This window comes from Brachypodium distachyon, chromosome 2, assembly GCF_000005505.3.
Source record: "Brachypodium distachyon strain Bd21 chromosome 2, Brachypodium_distachyon_v3.0, whole genome shotgun sequence".
NCBI lineage: Eukaryota > Viridiplantae > Streptophyta > Magnoliopsida > Poales > Poaceae > Brachypodium > Brachypodium distachyon.
The window spans coordinates 52,288,229-52,305,989 of NC_016132.3; the positions used below are offsets into that span (position 1 = coordinate 52,288,229).

The 17,761-nt window shown below is 45.6% G+C and overlaps 4 protein-coding genes across 9 annotated transcripts; 3 read left to right on the forward strand and 1 right to left on the reverse strand.

Moving 5' to 3' along the window:
* Nucleotides 1-1,612: 1,612 nt before the first annotated feature.
* Nucleotides 1,613-6,953, forward strand: LOC100836625 (protein PIN-LIKES 6). 5 transcript variants are annotated; one of them, XM_024458416.1, is made up of 13 exons: nucleotides 2,092-2,249; nucleotides 2,355-2,437; nucleotides 2,547-2,790; nucleotides 2,935-3,014; nucleotides 4,287-4,411; nucleotides 4,500-4,621; nucleotides 4,786-5,013; nucleotides 5,101-5,175; nucleotides 5,270-5,370; nucleotides 5,490-5,542; nucleotides 5,646-5,840; nucleotides 6,017-6,138; nucleotides 6,242-6,953. In XM_024458416.1, exons 3-12 carry the CDS (start codon nucleotides 2,593-2,595, stop codon nucleotides 6,136-6,138), a joined length of 1,299 nt encoding a protein of 432 aa, XP_024314184.1. In that variant the 5' UTR covers nucleotides 2,092-2,249; nucleotides 2,355-2,437; nucleotides 2,547-2,592; the 3' UTR covers nucleotides 6,242-6,953. The 5 variants fall into 5 exon arrangements, with proteins under 5 accessions (XP_010232486.1, XP_003564484.1, XP_014755197.1 ...); XM_010234184.3 differs by lacking the exons at nucleotides 2,092-2,249; nucleotides 2,355-2,437 and adding an exon at nucleotides 1,613-1,915 and having other exon boundaries at nucleotides 6,017-6,152; XM_003564436.4 differs by lacking the exons at nucleotides 2,092-2,249; nucleotides 2,355-2,437 and adding an exon at nucleotides 1,613-1,915.
* Nucleotides 6,954-8,836: 1,883 nt separating this feature from the next.
* Nucleotides 8,837-10,566, forward strand: LOC100836938. Of its 2 annotated transcripts, none has more exons than XM_024458417.1 (2): nucleotides 8,837-9,313; nucleotides 9,987-10,566. In XM_024458417.1, the coding sequence occupies exons 1-2, from the start codon at nucleotides 8,860-8,862 to the stop codon at nucleotides 10,463-10,465; spliced, it is 933 nt and encodes a 310-aa protein (XP_024314185.1). In that variant the 5' UTR covers nucleotides 8,837-8,859; the 3' UTR covers nucleotides 10,466-10,566. The 2 variants fall into 2 exon arrangements, with proteins under 2 accessions (XP_024314185.1, XP_010232489.1); XM_010234187.3 differs by having other exon boundaries at nucleotides 8,837-9,301.
* On the reverse strand, nucleotides 10,515-12,341 carry LOC104583342 (pentatricopeptide repeat-containing protein At3g14730). The gene has a single exon (XM_010235231.2). It carries the CDS (start codon nucleotides 12,339-12,341, stop codon nucleotides 10,515-10,517), a length of 1,827 nt encoding a protein of 608 aa, XP_010233533.1.
* Nucleotides 12,342-14,090: 1,749 nt separating this feature from the next.
* LOC100837241 (WUSCHEL-related homeobox 8) lies at nucleotides 14,091-17,680 on the forward strand. Its single transcript, XM_003564438.4, has 4 exons — nucleotides 14,091-14,691; nucleotides 14,876-15,102; nucleotides 16,646-17,170; nucleotides 17,258-17,680. The coding sequence occupies exons 2-4, from the start codon at nucleotides 14,892-14,894 to the stop codon at nucleotides 17,341-17,343; spliced, it is 822 nt and encodes a 273-aa protein (XP_003564486.1). The 5' UTR covers nucleotides 14,091-14,691; nucleotides 14,876-14,891; the 3' UTR covers nucleotides 17,344-17,680.
* Nucleotides 17,681-17,761: the final 81 nt, after the last annotated feature.

Below are 17,761 nucleotides of genomic sequence, written 5' to 3' on the forward strand. Positions count from 1 at the left end.
GTTTGTATTGCTTCGACTACCTTGAGTTGACTTTTCTCATCCTTGTTGGCTCTTGAGCTCGGCTTGACTCTTGCTTGTCTGCGCTTTAAGCTCGGCTACGCCATACGAGACTCATGGCTCAGCCAATATATAAAGGAACTATTATTCATAACACTTTTTTGTTTACTGGAGTTATATACGTTAGCGACATGTCAATTTGCATGTTCGTCCCATTTGTGTCTACCTTGGTTCCTATTGAAAAGAGGCCCTAGGTTGAAACCCACACGCTGTCTCTACAACTAGTGCAAAACGTTTGTCTCGGATCCTAAACTAGGACCCACAATAAATGCCAAATGATCATATTCTATTCCACTTTCATTGTCACACCCATCCTCTATGGAAACTTTCAAATCTAAATGCCTTCTTTGTATCGAAGAAACTCCAAAGGAATTTTGTAGGGCTTCAACCCATAGGAATTTTTTCTAAATAGTCTCTTTGGTTGAAAGAAATTGATCCTTTAAAATTCCTATGGATTGATTTTCTACACCCCAATCCTATAGTAATTCTAGCAAGACGTTAGACCTCTTGAAAAATTCCTTTGTCTCTATAACAAACATGACATCTACTACTCTCTAAACCAAATTCATGTATTTTTCTTGTGGTTCAACCAAACAACATCTGCTACCAAATCCTGTGTTTTTAATTCCTGTATTTTTTTTTCTGTTCCTGTGTTCTAGGATTCCTGTGATCCAAAGAGGCCCTAAATCTAAGACACCCAGATCAACTAAAGGACTTACAAGTCTCTATATTCGAAGGTGAGTTACATGTTCTATTCAAGTCCTAGTCTTCTTGAAGATAGCTACATGAGTACAAACAGGTAGAAGTACAATTTATGGTCTCCAAGACTTATAAGGAGTACACCCGTCTCTATGTGGACGCAAACCCTTGCATCTCGTCAACGCCGAAGCGACAAATATACATCAACGTGATAGAGGATGGATGTGGCAACGAGCACAAAAAATTTACAGAAGAGTACACATGTCTCAATGTGGATGCAAACCCTAGCACCCCATCAACGCCGAAGCGACAAATATACATCAACTTGATAGAGGATGGATGTGGCAATATGTACAAAAGAGCTACAAAGAGCACCTGTGTCGATGTGGATGCAAACCCTAACACCTCATTAACACCGAAGCGACAAATAGATGCAACGTCATTCCCCGACTCTATACTCTGCAGAGACAAAACTCGCCACCAAGATGTCGTCAAGCGGTCTACAGGATTTGGAGGTTGTACTATTCGTGTGGAGGGTTTGACCCGAAATGCTAACCGACAATTTTCACACAAAAAAACCTCTGACATTTTTCAGTTCAGTTTTTCCATATATATTTGTGAGCATACGCGAGGTTTTTAATTACGAAGTAAAAAAAAGGAAACCCTTTTTCTCAAAATAAAAGAAAGGAAAACCCAACCGGTAAAATAAACAAATCGTGGGCACTTGGCTGCCACCTGGCCCCGATTCGATGACCACGTACGGAGCGAGCGTCAGAGTGTGGATCACTCGCTCCTGGCAATTACGGACTCCAAAACGGATATAAAAACGCGCCCATCCGAACAGAAAAAAGGGAAAAGAAACCAAATCACACCCACCCTGGCCACGCCTCGACGCGACTCATCTCGTCGTTTCCCCTTCGGAGGCCTGCCTGCCAGATTCATCCCTCCCTCCCCTCCCGGTCTCCCCCACCCGACTTGCCTCCAAAAGCAAAGCCCCCCGCCATTCACTACTCCGGCTTCACCTTAATCACGCTCTTAATCCTCGAACCCTCACGGAGCGGGGGTTTGGTCGGCAGGACTGCCTCCCGCGGGCTCGGCTACGCTCACTCCGCCCCTCCCCGACCCCCGAGCAGGCGCAAGTCCCCTCCTCGACTTCGCGGTGGGTTCTCTCGCTGATCCCCGTCTCGTTTGTCTGACTTGCTCTTTGTTTTTCGGCATTGGGAGGCGCAGAGCTCGGGGGATGGAGGTCGTCGTCGTGGACCCCGCTCTCTCGCATTGGATTATCCTTATCTTAAGTGTCGATTTGTGGTTTTTAGTTGCGTCTGAGCTCTGAAGTTCCCTCGGGGTGGGTTTCCGTGCGGTCGAAACTGTTGAGTTGGTCGTGGCGTGACGAATCGAACGGAGCAGGCGGATGCTTACGTAGCTCTAGGGGAATCGCCCTACGCGATTATTCGAATTTGGGGGTAGTGAACACCGACGCTCTTCAGAATCTGGTACCGTCATTTGTAACTGTCGAGCTGTTTGGAATCTAGTTGGGTTTCTTCTCCCCCTAGCTTTTTTCCCCAATTCGATCTGAAACTCTTCTCCTCATGCATCAGTGGACGCGAGGTTTTGCGCGAACGGGAAGTTAGTTAGTGCAAGTTTCGTCGTGGCTACTTTGGTTAATTCGTCACGCTGGGTTGTGGGTATTCCAGTTGGGCTATCTTTAGAACAACCAACACCAAAAGCTCTCCTCCGATTTTCCTGCTGTTGCTCCTATATTTTGCCTTCTAAGTCGTTTTTAATCGCAGAATTGAGGGAAGGAGAGAGAAGACTTAAGTCTAGTCCGGGTCAGCCATGATGGAGAGGAGGTCGCTGCTGGAGGCGCTGGTCACAGCGGCGCAGGGAGGTTCCTCACAGACGTCGGTGCTGTCCATGCTCAAGTACGCCGTGATGCCCATCGCCAAGGTATTCACCGTCTGCTTCATGGGTTTCCTCATGGCCACCAAGTACGTCAACATCCTCCAGCCCAACGGCCGCAAGCTTCTCAACGGGGTGAGCTTTCTTTATTCTCTTTGTGATAAATGCCTTGCTAATGAGACCTATAGCCGCACTGTGAGCTTGAAATATGGTGTTTGTCCAGAGTAGGAAGGTATAAGCTACTTGACAGTGTGCTTACATTCTTACTGTTTGGTGCAGCTTGTGTTCTCACTTCTGCTTCCTTGCCTTATATTTTCCCAACTGGGTAGCGCAATCACGATCGAGAAGTTGCTGCAGTGGTGAGGATTGCTTTTGGATGATTTATTACTCTCTTTTCTAATGATTTAGTAATTCAGTCTTCTCCTATGCCTTGTTGAATGCCCTGTCTATATTATGTCTTTAATTTTGTCGTGTGAGCTACTGACTGAGTTGTTGTTAATATTAATTAGATTTTTATTACTCAAAGTATCATTGTGTAATTTTACTATTGCTGAATTTCCTGACAAAATTAAGCCTGGAACTTCCAAATATAACAAAGTAACTCCCATGACCTAAGTTTCAAGAAAGGCAAACAGGGTACCATCCAAGAGTGAAGGAAATATGTAGTAGGGATTAATTGGTTCCAGTTGGTTTTTTAGGGTTGGAATGGAATTGAATCAAGAGTTTCTGGACTATTTTTATAGCAGCACTTCTTTCTAATAATATACTGAAATATTTCTATAACTAGAGACATTATTTGTCATCTACTAATAGTACATGGCCCACCCAACACCAAGTTAGGGAGAGTATCCCCGTGATCTCTTAGTTAAGAAGTTTATCATTTATGTTAGGAAGATATCTTTTAGCTTGAGCCTTAAGAAAATTAGGGCATCAACAGTAGTACAGTCAGTATTGACTCTCCACGTCATTTAGAGTTGACGAGATAATAATATATACAATGGGTTGTGTGACTTGTGTTTTTAGACTTACCATAGATGATCTGTTAGTATTAAATGCGATGACGTACAATGGTGAATATGTTGACTCATAGCTGACTCTTAGTCGATTCTTGCCTTAAGAGTCTGACTCTTCACGAAGAGTCAATTCTCTTCTCTCTCCTATTTCTCTTTCTTTCACACCATCAAATTTCAATAAGAGTCAATCAAGAGTCAGCCTTTGTGGATGGCCTTGGAGATAAAATCTACCATTTGTTACTTAGATTGGACTGTAAGTCCATCATAAATCAATATAAAGAGAACCATCTATGAGGAATTAATCAAGAAAGTATTAGAAGAACAACTCTTCTATCTTGGCCTAGGGCAAGAACGTCCCTCGACCCCCTCCCATCCCCTCCTCAACCCTAGCCGATTCCCTACCGCCCCAAACACGGGCCATAGCACTATTCCAGTGCATTAATTTACCTAGAGGTCTTTACCATATTTGTTTGTTACCGGCAATATTCATCTCGTTAGTTGAACTTCATCTTTCATGTCATCCAATCTTGTCGTAGCTGTTTGTGTACGATGACATAATGCCTTTTGTGATTGTGTTCTTCCTATTTATAACATTTCTCCCTTTTTTGTACTTTGTAGGTGGTATATTCCAGTAAATATCGTTGTAGGTGCTGTGTCCGGTTCTCTCATTGGCTTTGTGGTGGCGTCTATCATTCGGCCTCCTTATCCGTACTTCAAGTTCACTGTTATACACATTGGAATAGGTGCTTGTTTTTCTTCCTGAAGAAAGGTTGCATTTCATTTATGATCTTCTAGCTGATACTGATATTACCCCTTATTTTTTTGACACAGGAAATATTGGAAATATACCTCTGGTTCTCATTGCAGCATTATGTCGCGATCCATCCAATCCTTTTGGTGATTCTGATAAATGCAGCCAAGACGGAAATGCATATATCTCATTTGGTCAATGGGTATGTGTTTTTTCTTTTCCATGGGTGCATGTGTTCAGTGTTTTACTTACAAGCCACTAAGTCAGAATGACTAGCATGCAATATAAAGAGAATAGCTCAGCATTTTAGAAGAATATGAATAACAACTGAGATCATTTGCTGAATGAATTCTTCACGTGAGGCAGGTTGGTGCGATTATTGTTTACACGTATGTGTTCAAGATGCTTTCTCCACCACCAGGAGAGACCTTTGATGGTGAAGAGGAGAAACTTCCAGTTATGGCATCTGGAGAGAATACGTTGCCTGAACTAGGTAAATATCCAACAAGCACTCGGAATAGTACTGTACCTGAGAATGAGCCTTTGTTATCTGTTGAGGGGGACAAAAAAGGTGCTACTTCTCTAGGATCAAAGGTAAGAAATGTTAGCAGTGATTTCTATTTTAATTTGTTGCACTTACATCCCCATGTGAAATTAAATAATTGTGTTCTATTGTCACAGATAATTGGCTATGTTAGATGCGTGGTTAAATTCCTAAAAGACAAGCAGCTTCTTCAGCCACCAATTATTGCCTCTGTATGTACTCATGTGAATGTATTCTACTGGCAATTATTACAGAAAAATATCTCTTCCTGATGTGCCATGAAAATTATTTTACACTATGGAACAGGTTTTTGCAATTGGCATCGGTGTTGTTCCATTCTTGAAGGGTTTGATATTCACGGACGATGCACCTCTATTCTTCTTCACAGACAGCTGTCTCATTCTTGGGTATTTGCATCTTCCTGTCAGATTCAATTTCCAAAACATAGACCTCATGCCAGTTAAATTATAGAAGTAAACATAGGGACAATGATTTCGTTTTTCTAAATTCTGTCACACATTTTCAGGGAAGCTATGATCCCATGCATTTTGCTTGCTGTGGGAGGCAACCTTGTTGATGGTAAGTATCTATTTCCATCGAAACTGCTGCCAGATCGAACCCTGTAATGGTCTTGAGATGCATTTATCCAGATCTCAAACACTAGCCGTTGTTTATTCACCAGGTCCTGGTGAAGGAAGTAAGAGACTTGGTATGCGAACCACCATTGCAATTATTTTTGCACGGTTGGTCTTGGTTCCTATTGCTGGGGTTGGCATTGTCTTGCTAGTTGATAAACTCGGTTTCATTCCCAAAGATGACAAAATGTTCAAGTTTGTCCTACTACTGCAGCATTCTATGCCCACATCAGTTTTGTCAGGTATGAGATAATAAGGGCCGCTGCTTATCACTTACCATCATGTGCTCATGTTTCAAGATTCCTCTCATAATGTTTTGTTTGTTGAGATCTGTAAAACAGTGGGTGTGGGGGCGCCATGTGCTGCATGTTAGCAAACCGCATTATGAGATCTGATAATAAGATTGTTCTGTTTACAGGTGCTGTTGCAAACCTGAGAGGGTGTGGAAAAGAATCGGCCGCCATCTTGTTCTGGGTGCACATTTTTGCAGTGTTTTCCATGGCAGCATGGATTATTTTCTATTTGACCTTGCTCTTCTAAGTACGTGGCTTCCAGTATGCAGTTCCTTTTCTGTTTTGGGCTTACTTCTATGCATATTAACTGCGGTTTCTTGATTCTCAAATTATTCTGGTTTGATTTACAGAGACTACCGAACGGCAATGCCTGCAAAAATTAGTTACTGTCAAAAAAAAATATCGAAGAAGATAGTGTCATGACTTGTACAATAGCTACTAAATCCTTGTGGCAGCTCTGGAGGTACGAGTTGTATCGGTGCATATATGGTTCATCATGCCCGCCTGTGCAAATGCCACTGTTATGTTAAATTTGCCTCCTGGCTGCTGCAAGTATGGAGGGATGAGAATCGCAGCAGCTAGTGCCCTGCCCATATATACCATCAGGCTACCTTAACCTCTTAGACTGGGTTTGCTGCCCTTATTATTGTCACCTGTATTTAAAATATTTCGATCCATTTGCCTACTTGGTTCAGGTGTAATTTGGGTGGCGTATCTGTGAATTTTGATGGCCCAGTAGTCAGTTCTTGAATTCAGATAGCAACTATATAAGCATATCATCGGGCGCATTGGACAGCAAACCATGATGCATGATTCTGTGCCCACTGTCTACCGATACATGGATCTGATTATCACAAGCGATGATGTGCAACAGTGCAAGCCTCATGCCAGCAGGGTGTCAAAGCATGCGTGCATGTCCCTGGTGTAGCCAAACCGACAGCAAAACATTATGGAGAAGTTCTGAGATGAACTGCCGCGCCTGATCTCTCCATGTGCTTGTATGTAGATCTGGGACTCGGCAGAGCTTGAATCATTAATTTTGACAACCATGATACTTTTGAATCTCCCACCAACCAATTATTGCGTATCCGATCTAGAAACTCATCTCTCGCTGTCACTTTGCCGTTCAGCCTACTTTTTTTCTGCTAAAAACCCAACATTCTTGCTTCTTCCTGGTGCACACCCACCAGAAATTAATTGGACCGAGTTGCCTAGTTGAACGGAATGGACCATGAAGATTTATGACTCGGTAGAATATGCACGTACATGTGGTTAGTCGGAGGAAGCAAGCATCACATCACCAAGGCACAAGCAGCGCAGTACCAATAAATCATCGTCTCTTGCGCTTCTGCATCGGACCAGGCCAAGTGGTCACGCACTCACGCAGGGGAAGGCTACGTTTACAAGGACACACCATCGCCCAAGGACAAGCACGGGCAGATGTCCAAGCGGAAGGGTTCGCGCGTCTCGGAACCATATCCTCTTGAGATACAATGAGCCAAAATACAAGTCAGGCTGCCCGCTGCCATGATAGGCAAGGATGCAGTCATGCATCACAAGCGGCGTGGCAACTGGCAAACGTGTTAGGCTATCTCAAAAATTTTAAAAATCATGTTTGTCTACCACATGAATTTGTACAGTGAGACACAAATCCAGAGAAATGATAGCTTTTAGAGAGGAATTGGAGTTAGTTATAATGTGATTTCATGAAATTTGAGATTGAATTCCTGTGGCCAATTATGTGCCAACCAAACAAGTTGGCTTCTGAAATTCAAAATGAATTCCAGAATTCTATGTCCAAATGATGGATGCCAAACAGACTGTTACAGTAAATACCAAAGACCACTAATCTTTGAGTACTAGTCACACAAACCTTTATCTTTGAGTACTGGTCACACATAAAAAATAAAAACAATAACCAGCATTTAGCTACCGTCTCAAATTGTTCAAAAAATATAAAAATTGCTGCCATTTTGCTTAACAGATCAGCAGTTCAATTTAAATAATTTGGGTGATAGCACAGTGAAAAAACAACGGTTACCTGATTCTTCCACGCCACAGTGAAATTAAGGTCTTTCGCTTTCTGCCTTATACTCAACTTACTGCTTGAAAGATAAGAAATACTACCTCCATTCGTAAATATAAAATGTTCTAAGTTTTGTCCTAAATTTAACCAAGTTTATAGAAAAATATACTGATATCTACAATATCGATTAAGTATACTGTGATAACATATATCATGACTGGTTGAATAGAACAAATTTAGACTTGGTACAAAGTTAGCACATCTTGCATTTCCCAACCGAGGGAGTATTCTCAATAATTACAAGGGGACCAGATCAACGTAATAATTAACGACAGTATATAAAGACCGAGCTGGGCAAACTCATTTAGACTTAACAAATCACAGCTCAAAACGGAATAACAGACCAAACAGGCAAACAGTGGTTCTCCTAGACTACAGAAATTGGGCAATCCAAACCACATCTAGCCACTGGGCGCCGGCCATTCACTTGCACATCTTCTGGAGGATTAACCTAACCCAAAGATTAGCTGTGATAGCGCTTCTTTTTACCGAGAACAACTTATCCCAGTATTGAGTAGCAAGACTAATAGAAGAATCAAACCACAAGACCTTTCCAGTAAATTAGTACTCTCTCTGAATTAAGAAGTACTAGTCCAAAGACAACTTTCCAGAATTAAGAAGCACTTTGCACGGAAAATGAGAACAGAAACATGCTTCTGTTGCCACCGTCTTTCAACTATGCTTTTCCCTCTCCTAGCGCCACTACTTCAGAATTGATTCCATTACCACAGGGAAGCAACAAAATAGAATGGAAGTTCCTATTATCGTCTTGGAATAACTTTGCAGCAAGGTAAAGGATGCCTATGAGATGATAAACCTCGCATCATTTCCCCTGGTCTGCATCAACATACCACTACCTTCTCGCCTTCCCTCTCCGTAGAGATGACAAAAATATCAATCGAGTTCTGCATAATCTCCGCACGTGGTCTAGGCCGCAAATCATCATTGCTGAAGCCACAGTGGTTTGCAGTCGGATGGGTTGATCCCAACAGCAAGTATTGCACTAAGGTTGATACATCAGGACACTCGGACGCAAATTGGGGCACCAAGTTCTCGCTCTCGGTTGAAGAACATGATCTGGCACTGCAGCGGATGGAACTGACAGTTGAAGTCTACAGGAGAGAGCCCATCTTTCTGACGGAACATCTCCAGGGAGCTGTGACTGTCCAGATGAAAGAGTACCTTGACAAATTTGCATGCAGTGAGGAGCATTCTGGTGTTACTGAGGACACTGGGAGTTTCCAGCTTAGAAGGAAGAAGTCAGACAAAGCTCATGGGTTTGTGGATATATCCATCCGAATCTGCAAGGAGAAAGATGATAATGGTCAGTTTTCAGGTAAACAGAAATTTCTGTTCTGCAAGAACGGAAGTATCTGATTTGGCATCTTCCATCTGACATGTTGACCAAAACATTTTTTGCTGTCGGAGTGTAGGTAGAACAGATAATTTTGCAAAATCATTTGCACATAACACTATAATAGTTGTCAGAATTAAAATAATAATAGTAATAATAGGAAATCCAATAATATTTGGGTAATCAGATATGTTGCAAGAAGTCTTATGATATCCATTTTCCAGGCAATATCCTAACAACATAGGCTGATAGCAATAACAAAAGTACATGGTGCATCTTAAATGGGTACATGCGTCCTAAATTTGTACAGAAAATGACCACCACATTTTTCGTACAAAAAAGCATGACTGCTTGATCCATCGTCAGGCTAAAAACATACAGAAATGACTAACACTTTAATTGCTTCTTAAAACATAACGGTGTTAGCAGAAGAACAAATAAATCTTAAGTTAGTACGTGGCAAAAAAGAAAATCAGTTAGTAGGAATGGTAGTATACTCATAGTATCTATGATCGAGCTCTTGCAATCAAAAGGTTATGTTTCACAAATAGATCAAGTGAAATACGATGAGTTTCAAAATTACAACACCATATTTATTTTGATATGGTTCACATACAGTTATATTTAACCTATAAATATAACTGTTGATTTGCAGGATCAGGTGAAGGATTGAAGTACCCAGATCAGGTCGGCATCACATTAGCAATAGAGGATGGTCCAGTTTACAGTTATCCACCATTGCCTTCCAACCATTACAGGGGCCGTACCAAAGATGTCGATCACTATAGTAATGCCATGCCAGTGACTCCTAGAACTCGCTCAGATCCACCCCCTTCAGGAAGTAGCTACAGCTACCAACCCCCAATGGTTCCATCACTGCCGCCACCAACTTCATACCCCAGCTTCTTTCCACCACAGTATACCGGTAGGGATCAAGTGCCACAGAACTACATAAATATACCACCTAGAAAATATGCAGGTCAGAATGGCGCAACAAACTTTGGAATGGGGCTTGGAGCTGGAGCACTGGCGGCTGGAACTATGATATTTGGTGAAACCCTGTTGCCAGGTCCAAGTCTCAGTGCTGGTATTGACGGTCCAAGCCTATCAGTATCCAATGCTGCACCATTCTGATAGCTGAGAAACAGTATACCGATGCTAGCTTGTAACAACATATGAACAGTTATGAGCATTCAATTGCATATAATGGGGTAATGATGCTCAAATCACCGCAATCCCTCATCCAACTTATCAACACGTGCAGCATTTCATAGATCATGTCAGCCTCAGGATGTGCCTTATCACCGCTAACAAAAGCATGCATCAATGTTGCACTCCCGCTGTTTCCTCCACCCACCTCAATCCAGCTGCAGCCAGGTGAAGCCTTCTGCACTCCTTGCCGTCGCATCTCCCCCCTTACCTCCTCCAGCTCCTTAAAGCTTCCCTCCCAACCAAATGTGTTTGCTAGCAGCACCCATCCACCACTCCCAGACTCCTGTGTCGTCATCAGCATCCTAGCTGCCTCTTGGGCCCTTTCTTTATCACCATGCATCCGGCATGCTGCAAGATATGTCCTCCATGCACCAGCCCCTACATCCCCTGCCTCTTGTACTACCTTTCTTGCCTCATCCAGCCTTCCTGCTCGCCCAAGCATGTCAGTCACACAGGCATAGTGCTCCAGCTGTGGGTCCAGACCAAACTCCTCTTTCATCCTCTTAAGAAAACCCCTCCCTTCTTCGACAAGCCCAGAGTGGCTGCAAGCCGACATTGTGCCCAATAGGGTTACCTCATCTGGCACCAGCCCTTCTACCTCTGTCATCTGGCGGAACAACTTCAGTGCCTCTTGCCCACGCCCATGGGATGCATACCCATCGATCATAATATTCCATGACGCCACGTCCTGTTGGCTCATCCAATCAAATACACGGCATGCTTCATCCAGCGCACCGCTCTTGGCATACATGTCAACCAGTGCGTTACAAGCAAATACATCCAGTGCACCATCGCAAGCCAGTCCGCTCGTCACAATGTACCCATGCACCTCCCTCCCAACCTTCAGGGCTGCAGTTTGTGCACATGCAGGGAGAACAGCCGCAACAGTCACTGCATCCGGCCATATTGCGGCACGCCTCATCCTTGCAAATAGCCTCATTGTCCCCACATGGTCAGCCGAGTACTGCAATGCCGACAGCATTGAGTTCCAGCTGAACAAGTCCTTGTCATTCTCTGCCATGCCCTCAAACAATGCCGCTGCATTGGCCACCTTATGGGACTTGCCATAAAGATCCATCAACGCGTTACACACCGAAGCCTCGTGGTCAAATCCAGACTTCACCACCATTCCGTGCACTGCAGCCCCACGTTGCAAGTCCGCTGTCGCGGTACAGGCCGACAGGACTCCGGTGACGGTGAAACTGCTGATCTCCAGCACGCCGCTCTCCCTCCTCATCTGCAGGAAGAACTGTATAGCACGGTCGAAGCATCCGAGCTTCGCAAACCCATTGAGCATCGCGTTCCACACCACGACGTCCCGGAAGGGCAATTCGTCAAACAGGCGGTGCGCGTGGTCGGCAAGGCCGAACCTGAGGCAGGCACGGAGCAGGGCGCTGGCGGTGAAGAGGTCGTGGGCGAGGCCGCAGCGGAGGGAGAGCGCGTGGATGGCGACGAGGTGGTGCGGGGACGGAGCGGAGGAGACGAGCGGAGGGAAGGAGAACGGGTCGGGGGAGTGGACGAGGCGGAGGCGGCGGAAGACGGAGAGCGCGAGAGGGTGGGGCAGGGAGAGCCCGGCGTTGAAGCAGGGGAGCGGGGAGGTGGGGGAGAGGAGGAGCGGGAGGCGGGCGTGGAGGGCCGGGACGCGCGCGTAGAGGGAGACGAGAGATGTGAGCGTGGCCGGGGAGGAGGCGAGGCGGCCGGAGGTGAGGAGGTGGGCGTGGAGCGGCAGGAGGAGGCGCCGGGTCGGAGGACGCGGGTGGGAGACGATAGCGCGCAGCGGGAAGCGCACGGCCGCCATTTCTCCCGGCGGCGGCGGCGGCTCGTGGCTCTTTATGCTGAGATTTTGAAGCCTCGGAGCGACAGAGCTCGGGGGGCCGAGTCGCGCCACCCGTTGCGGGTTGACCACGGTTTCCTTTTCGAAAGAGATCATGGGTTGGGTGCCATCCGTCGAGGCCGTGGCCCGTGGAGGCCTTTTTGTTCGTACTACTATGAACCGCAGTTTTGTTCCTCTGCCGACCGCTGCCCGCTGGGCCGTCGCTGCTGAAGCACGAAATGGCATCGCTTCTGTAGAAAATCAAAACCTCTAAATTTTTCCGTCGTTCTAGATCCACTTCCCCGGACCACCACGGGACGGGCCGGCCTCGTCGAATGCCTTTGCATGGCGTCGGTTTCGTGCATCCACGGCAGCGCGTCGTTGCGGGCCAGGGGACAGGAACCTCCCGAGTCCTGGTCTCCTGGCACGTTCTGGAGCTTATTAGCGCGTGCCGCTGGGACTGGGAGTATTATCTTTTTCCTGCGCGGCCAAACTTCGAAGAAAATGTTTGCTGATTCTACGTACGTAGCCATGCCACACCTTTGTTAATGAAAAGAAATACTCACAAAGGACAAAATCAGGTACGAAGAGCCACAGAGAGAGAGAGAGAGAGAGGACCTTGGAGTGAAGTGGTTAGACATTGTATCCGCAGGCGCGGCGCGGATGATGACAAAATCTGGTGTTAATGCTTTTTAAACGAGAGGGATTAGAGAATTGAGGTTACCATCATACCATGTGCATGCCAAGACCGGCTAGCGCTAAGCGGCCTGGTTGTCCTTTACAATGTCCTTTCTTTTTCCGGAGTGCAAAAGAAATTAGTCCTTTGCTTTTCTTGAACCAGTATCGGACTTGAATTCTTTCTTTTTTCGACGCAGCATCATCAGACTCACGTTGCAAGCCATGATTTACCCCCAGACGCACGTTGGATCGAGCGAGAGCGACGCGCGGCCGAATTTCCGGCGAAGGGGAGAGAGAGCCGGAGTGCGGTGCATATGTGGGTGTCGTTTGGTCCAAAAGCAGCATCACATCGGCCTCCCATCCATCGCAGGTCTTTCTTTCCTTCTTTCTTTCAGCTCATGCCGGCTGCCGGCAGGCGTGGGTCAAATGCCACGCACGTCTTTTCTTTTCTCCCCCATCTTTCTCCACACGCCTTTCGCTTTTCGGCACTTGGTAGTGGGGCTTGCTTCCGTAGCCATCGATTGCCTATCGGTCGAGAGCGCACACGCTTTATTTTTTCGTTTTGAACTTTGCAAGTATCGACCTGAGCTGAGTGCTGCTGCTGCTCCATGCATGAAGCATGATGAGCGGCGGATGGAATTGGGTACAGCTTCTCTTGCACCAATGGAGTAGGCATGGATCATGGATGGTACCTTTACCATATATCCCACTAATGTATCCGTCCACACATCCCACTACGTAATGTATATCAATCTCCACGGAGAAGTGCATGGCAACCTGTCCGCAATAGCTAACTTGTATGTCCACGTAATGCAAATATACAAACAACTGAGTTCTTCCTCTTCTTCATTTTCTACTACTTCGAATGAGTAGTCCATGACACCGTGTCGATCATATATGATTGGCTTGTGGAGTATCTCGTTGGCCATGCATGCTGTATATTCTTCATCAGCGTTGACAAACAGAATGGCGTTGCATCTTATCTCTCGACACGCAGCTACGCAGGCAATTCGGTCTAATGGACGTGCCGGTGCTATAAATTAAGTACGGAGTACCTGGTATTAGTTGGTTGATCCTGGAAGCGAGACAAGACAAGCAACAGTACCTGGAGTCGTCTTCAGCTTTCGTCCCCCCTCACATGCCCACGCCACCATCATTCTTCCCCTGCCTTTACGCACTCCACACTTCCGTTCTACTCATCCCCTTCCTTATCGCAAATCCATCCACGCACTGACGCACACACAACTCCATCATAGTTCAATTTGAAACCGATCGTCTTTCTCCTCTCCTCCTGCCAGCCAGAAACTGGGGAGAACACAGGTGAAGAAATTTGGCACAGACGGACAGAGTTGGCGTGGCAGCAGGGTGACCAGCGCCCAGCGAGGCAGGCCTCAAGCAGCCGCGCCGGGCCAGTCGTGGAGTCGCCGGCCCTCCCGGGCTTCCGCCGCCGGCCGCCGCCGTGTAGGTTCAGCCGCTGTCCGCTGAGCAGCGTGGCCGTGGCCGCCCGCCGTCTCAATCCATCCCAACTTCCTTAGCGCCGCTGCTGATCAATCCAGAGGTGCTGAGCCGCTGAGGTTTTGACGAGGCGACGGCACGAGCCAGTGGACTCGATCGATCCAATCTCCCGAGCGCGGAGCGATAGTCCCCGTCCCAAGAGGTAAACGACGACCCAACGCCCCCAAAATCACGTTAACATTCCTTTTTTCCTTCCTCATTTCACGTAACAGCCAGATTTAATTTACCTGTACATAATTTCTTGCGCCAAATTAAGGCAGGGGCTCCGCCCATGTTTCCAAATTCCGTTCTTCTTTCTCTCCTGAAATTTTGTGTGCCTCCTCAAGGGGCCGGCGGGGAGCCATGGAGTGGGACAAGGCCACCGCCGCGGCCGTGGCCGTGGCCGGCGAGCAGGTGGACGAGAGGGGCGGAGTGGAGGCACTGGGGTACGTCAAGGTCATGACTGACGAGCAGATGGAGGTGCTCCGGAAGCAGATCTCCATCTACGCCACCATCTGCGAGCAACTCGTCGAGATGCACCGCGCCCTCACCGCGCACCAGGACTCCATCGCAGGTCTGTACACTTGTACTAGCAACTACCACATGCTGATGGTTCGGTTTACTCTTTCTGCATAAAGGGCGAAAACGGCTCAACTTTTTGAAGGACCCCGCTTTCTTTCTTTATGAACAAAATTCGGGTGTTATGGGTTACTATCAGATCTGTACAGATGATGTTTAGCGTTGGAGGTAGTATAACTGGGATCGGTTTAACTTTTCTTTTTAGTGCTGTATAGTTCAATCTGTTGTTTTCGACTGGTGGTGACAGTACCTTTTGACTTTGTTTATGCTCGTAGATGGTGCCTCATCCGTTGATAATTTTTTGTTGTTAGGAATTGATTGCAATGGTAATGCAGTGGGCGGTTGATGAGATTGTGGTTCATGGCGCGTCATTTTCCATCATTAATTATGCAGGATCCTGTTATGTTTCTTGTTTGCTTGGCATACTTATAGCTATTGATAATATAGTAATGGACATCCTCTTGATTAGTGTAATGGCTCGGCCAGTAAAAGCACCCCATTGCTTGCCTAAACTAGAGCTTGCGGTTGGAGCTTGTGAACTCCATTGTTTGGCTAATAAATTTCAGTTTGGTAGGATTTACCCTACAGCTCGCCTCAAAAACTTATTTCATGCATTTATTATTTTCATGTTGCTTGTGAACTAAATGGAGAACTGTAGGAAATACAAGAAAGTGCCATATCATCAATTTGATGACTTATTAGGAAGTTGACAGTAGATCGGGCCAACAATATACATGGGAGGTACTTCATTTACTGGTTGAGTTAATGACTTTAAGATTTGTTGGCTCTACGTCATATTCATGGCTGGGGCCTTGTTACTTATGTTACACTGTAAAAAAAAACTGTATGATAGTTGCCGCAGGCCTTGTTACTTATGCTCTAATAGTGTGAGCATTAATTAAGTTACAGAGGGGAGCTCAAATGCTGCACCACAAATGAAATATAGCTAACAATGCATACTTTATTATCTAGGGACACAAGTTTGTCGTGTAGGATCAATTACCATTTCGTGCCATGTTCCCATGTGCACCTCTATTGTTCTTCAATGTTCTGCTGTTCAGCAGAATTTATGCTTGACATGTAGGAATCTTGTAACATGTTTACTTATCTAATTATCTTTCTACTAGGTCAAACACTAATTATTATACAATTATAATAACTTAAACAGTCATGTTCAGTTGCATACTTGTCCATGCTGTATTGGAGCATCAGTCAATACTTTATACTCAACTTAATAGATTTCTTCTTCACAACTTAACCATATATTTTTTTCCCATTTGCAGTTTCTGTTTATTCATTTTTACTACCTGGCCTCACAAGAATTTCCGACCACTCTAGGATTTTTTTAATATATATATATAATATAATTCAGTCAATCTAATACCACTAAAAGATTGCACCAACTCCCAAGACACAAACATTTGAGTTTCCTGAGCCCCGTTGCCCATTCTCAATTTATTTTTCTTGTTTCTACCGTATTTGTTGTGGATCGAACCGATAGTTCCTTTTGTGCTGAACTGAGATTTCATTTTTCTCAGGAATGAGGCTTGGTAATATGTATTGTGATCCTCTAATGGTTCATGGTGGTCACAAGATCACAGCGAGGCAGCGTTGGACACCAACCCAGATGCAGCTGCAGATCCTTGAGAGCATTTTTGACCAAGGAAATGGAACACCAAGCAAGCAAAAGATAAAAGATATCACAGCAGAGCTCTCACAGCATGGCCAGATCTCAGAGACTAATGTCTACAACTGGTTCCAGAACAGGCGTGCACGGTCGAAGCGGAAGCAGGCTGCTTCTCTACCAAACAATGCTGAATCTGAGGCCGAGGCGGACGAGGAGTCCCCGACCGAGAAGAAGCCTAAGTCAGATGGGCCACTTCACCAGAACATGGCCACAAGAGCTCACAACCCCGAAAGGATCTCAGAGATGCATCGTCACTTGGATATGGAGCATGAGCAAAACCGTGGTATGATGTATGGATCCAACAGCGACAACAGCTCTAAATCATCGGGCGGTTTGGGCCAGATGTCCTTCTATGCGAATGTTATGTCAAATCCAAGTACGTTTGGCAAACAGAATACCATCATTACACAGCACGTAAACTTGCATATAAGCTACTGTACTGAATCTTTTGTTGTTCGTGCAGGAATTGATCAATTCTTGGGGAAGGTGGAGACCCCCGGGAGCTTCTCCCAATTCCGGCCAGGCGAAAGCTTTGACATGTATGGATGACACGGCGATTCTAGATGAAACGGCGTCCCTGTAAAAAGTGAAACGGTTTTCAGCACGCGTTCGTTTTGCTGACACGAGCTGAGGTCTGAGAAGTTAGTTTGCCTTGGTGACTACGTGTTGGTCATCACCATCTTGTTGAAACTCGATTTCTTGTGGAAATAGTTTGCAGAAGCTTATATAGAGTGTTTGATTGTTGCCCGTAGCCTATTGTATACTCTTCATGTTGGTGCGCAGTCTCACCATTTGCCTTTTTTAGCCGGAAAAGGTAAGCTTATGTAGTTCGTCTGTTTGTTTTGGTCACAGCGTCAGTGTAACAAGCGGCATTGTTAGTTTGTTACCCTGGAATGCATGCAAATTCCCAAAGAGGCTGGACGAAATGCGCTGTAGACTGCGGAGAGAAATCAACAGAGTTTCCAGT

What these genes read in the sequence shown, in the direction of transcription:
- LOC100837241 (XM_003564438.4), top strand. Translation starts at nt 14,892, where the DNA reads ATGGAGTGGGACAAGGCCACCGCCGCGGCCGTGGCCGTGGCCGGCGAG. An exon ending in GCACCAGGACTCCATCGCAG is followed by an intron (nt 15,103 to 16,645) that starts GTCTGTACACTT and finishes CATTTTTCTCAG; the next exon opens with GAATGAGGCTTGGTAATATG. An exon ending in GAATGTTATGTCAAATCCAA is followed by an intron (nt 17,171 to 17,257) that starts GTACGTTTGGCA and finishes TTGTTCGTGCAG; the next exon opens with GAATTGATCAATTCTTGGGG.
- LOC104583342 (XM_010235231.2), bottom strand. Translation starts at nt 12,341, where the DNA reads ATGGCGGCCGTGCGCTTCCCGCTGCGCGCTATCGTCTCCCACCCGCGT.
- LOC100836938 (XM_024458417.1), top strand. Translation starts at nt 8,860, where the DNA reads ATGACAAAAATATCAATCGAGTTCTGCATAATCTCCGCACGTGGTCTA. An exon ending in TGATAATGGTCAGTTTTCAG is followed by an intron (nt 9,314 to 9,986) that starts GTAAACAGAAAT and finishes GTTGATTTGCAG; the next exon opens with GATCAGGTGAAGGATTGAAG.
- LOC100836625 (XM_010234184.3), top strand. Translation starts at nt 2,593, where the DNA reads ATGATGGAGAGGAGGTCGCTGCTGGAGGCGCTGGTCACAGCGGCGCAG. An exon ending in TGTTATACACATTGGAATAG is followed by an intron (nt 4,412 to 4,499) that starts GTGCTTGTTTTT and finishes TTTTTGACACAG; the next exon opens with GAAATATTGGAAATATACCT. An exon ending in GACAGCTGTCTCATTCTTGG is followed by an intron (nt 5,371 to 5,489) that starts GTATTTGCATCT and finishes ACACATTTTCAG; the next exon opens with GGAAGCTATGATCCCATGCA.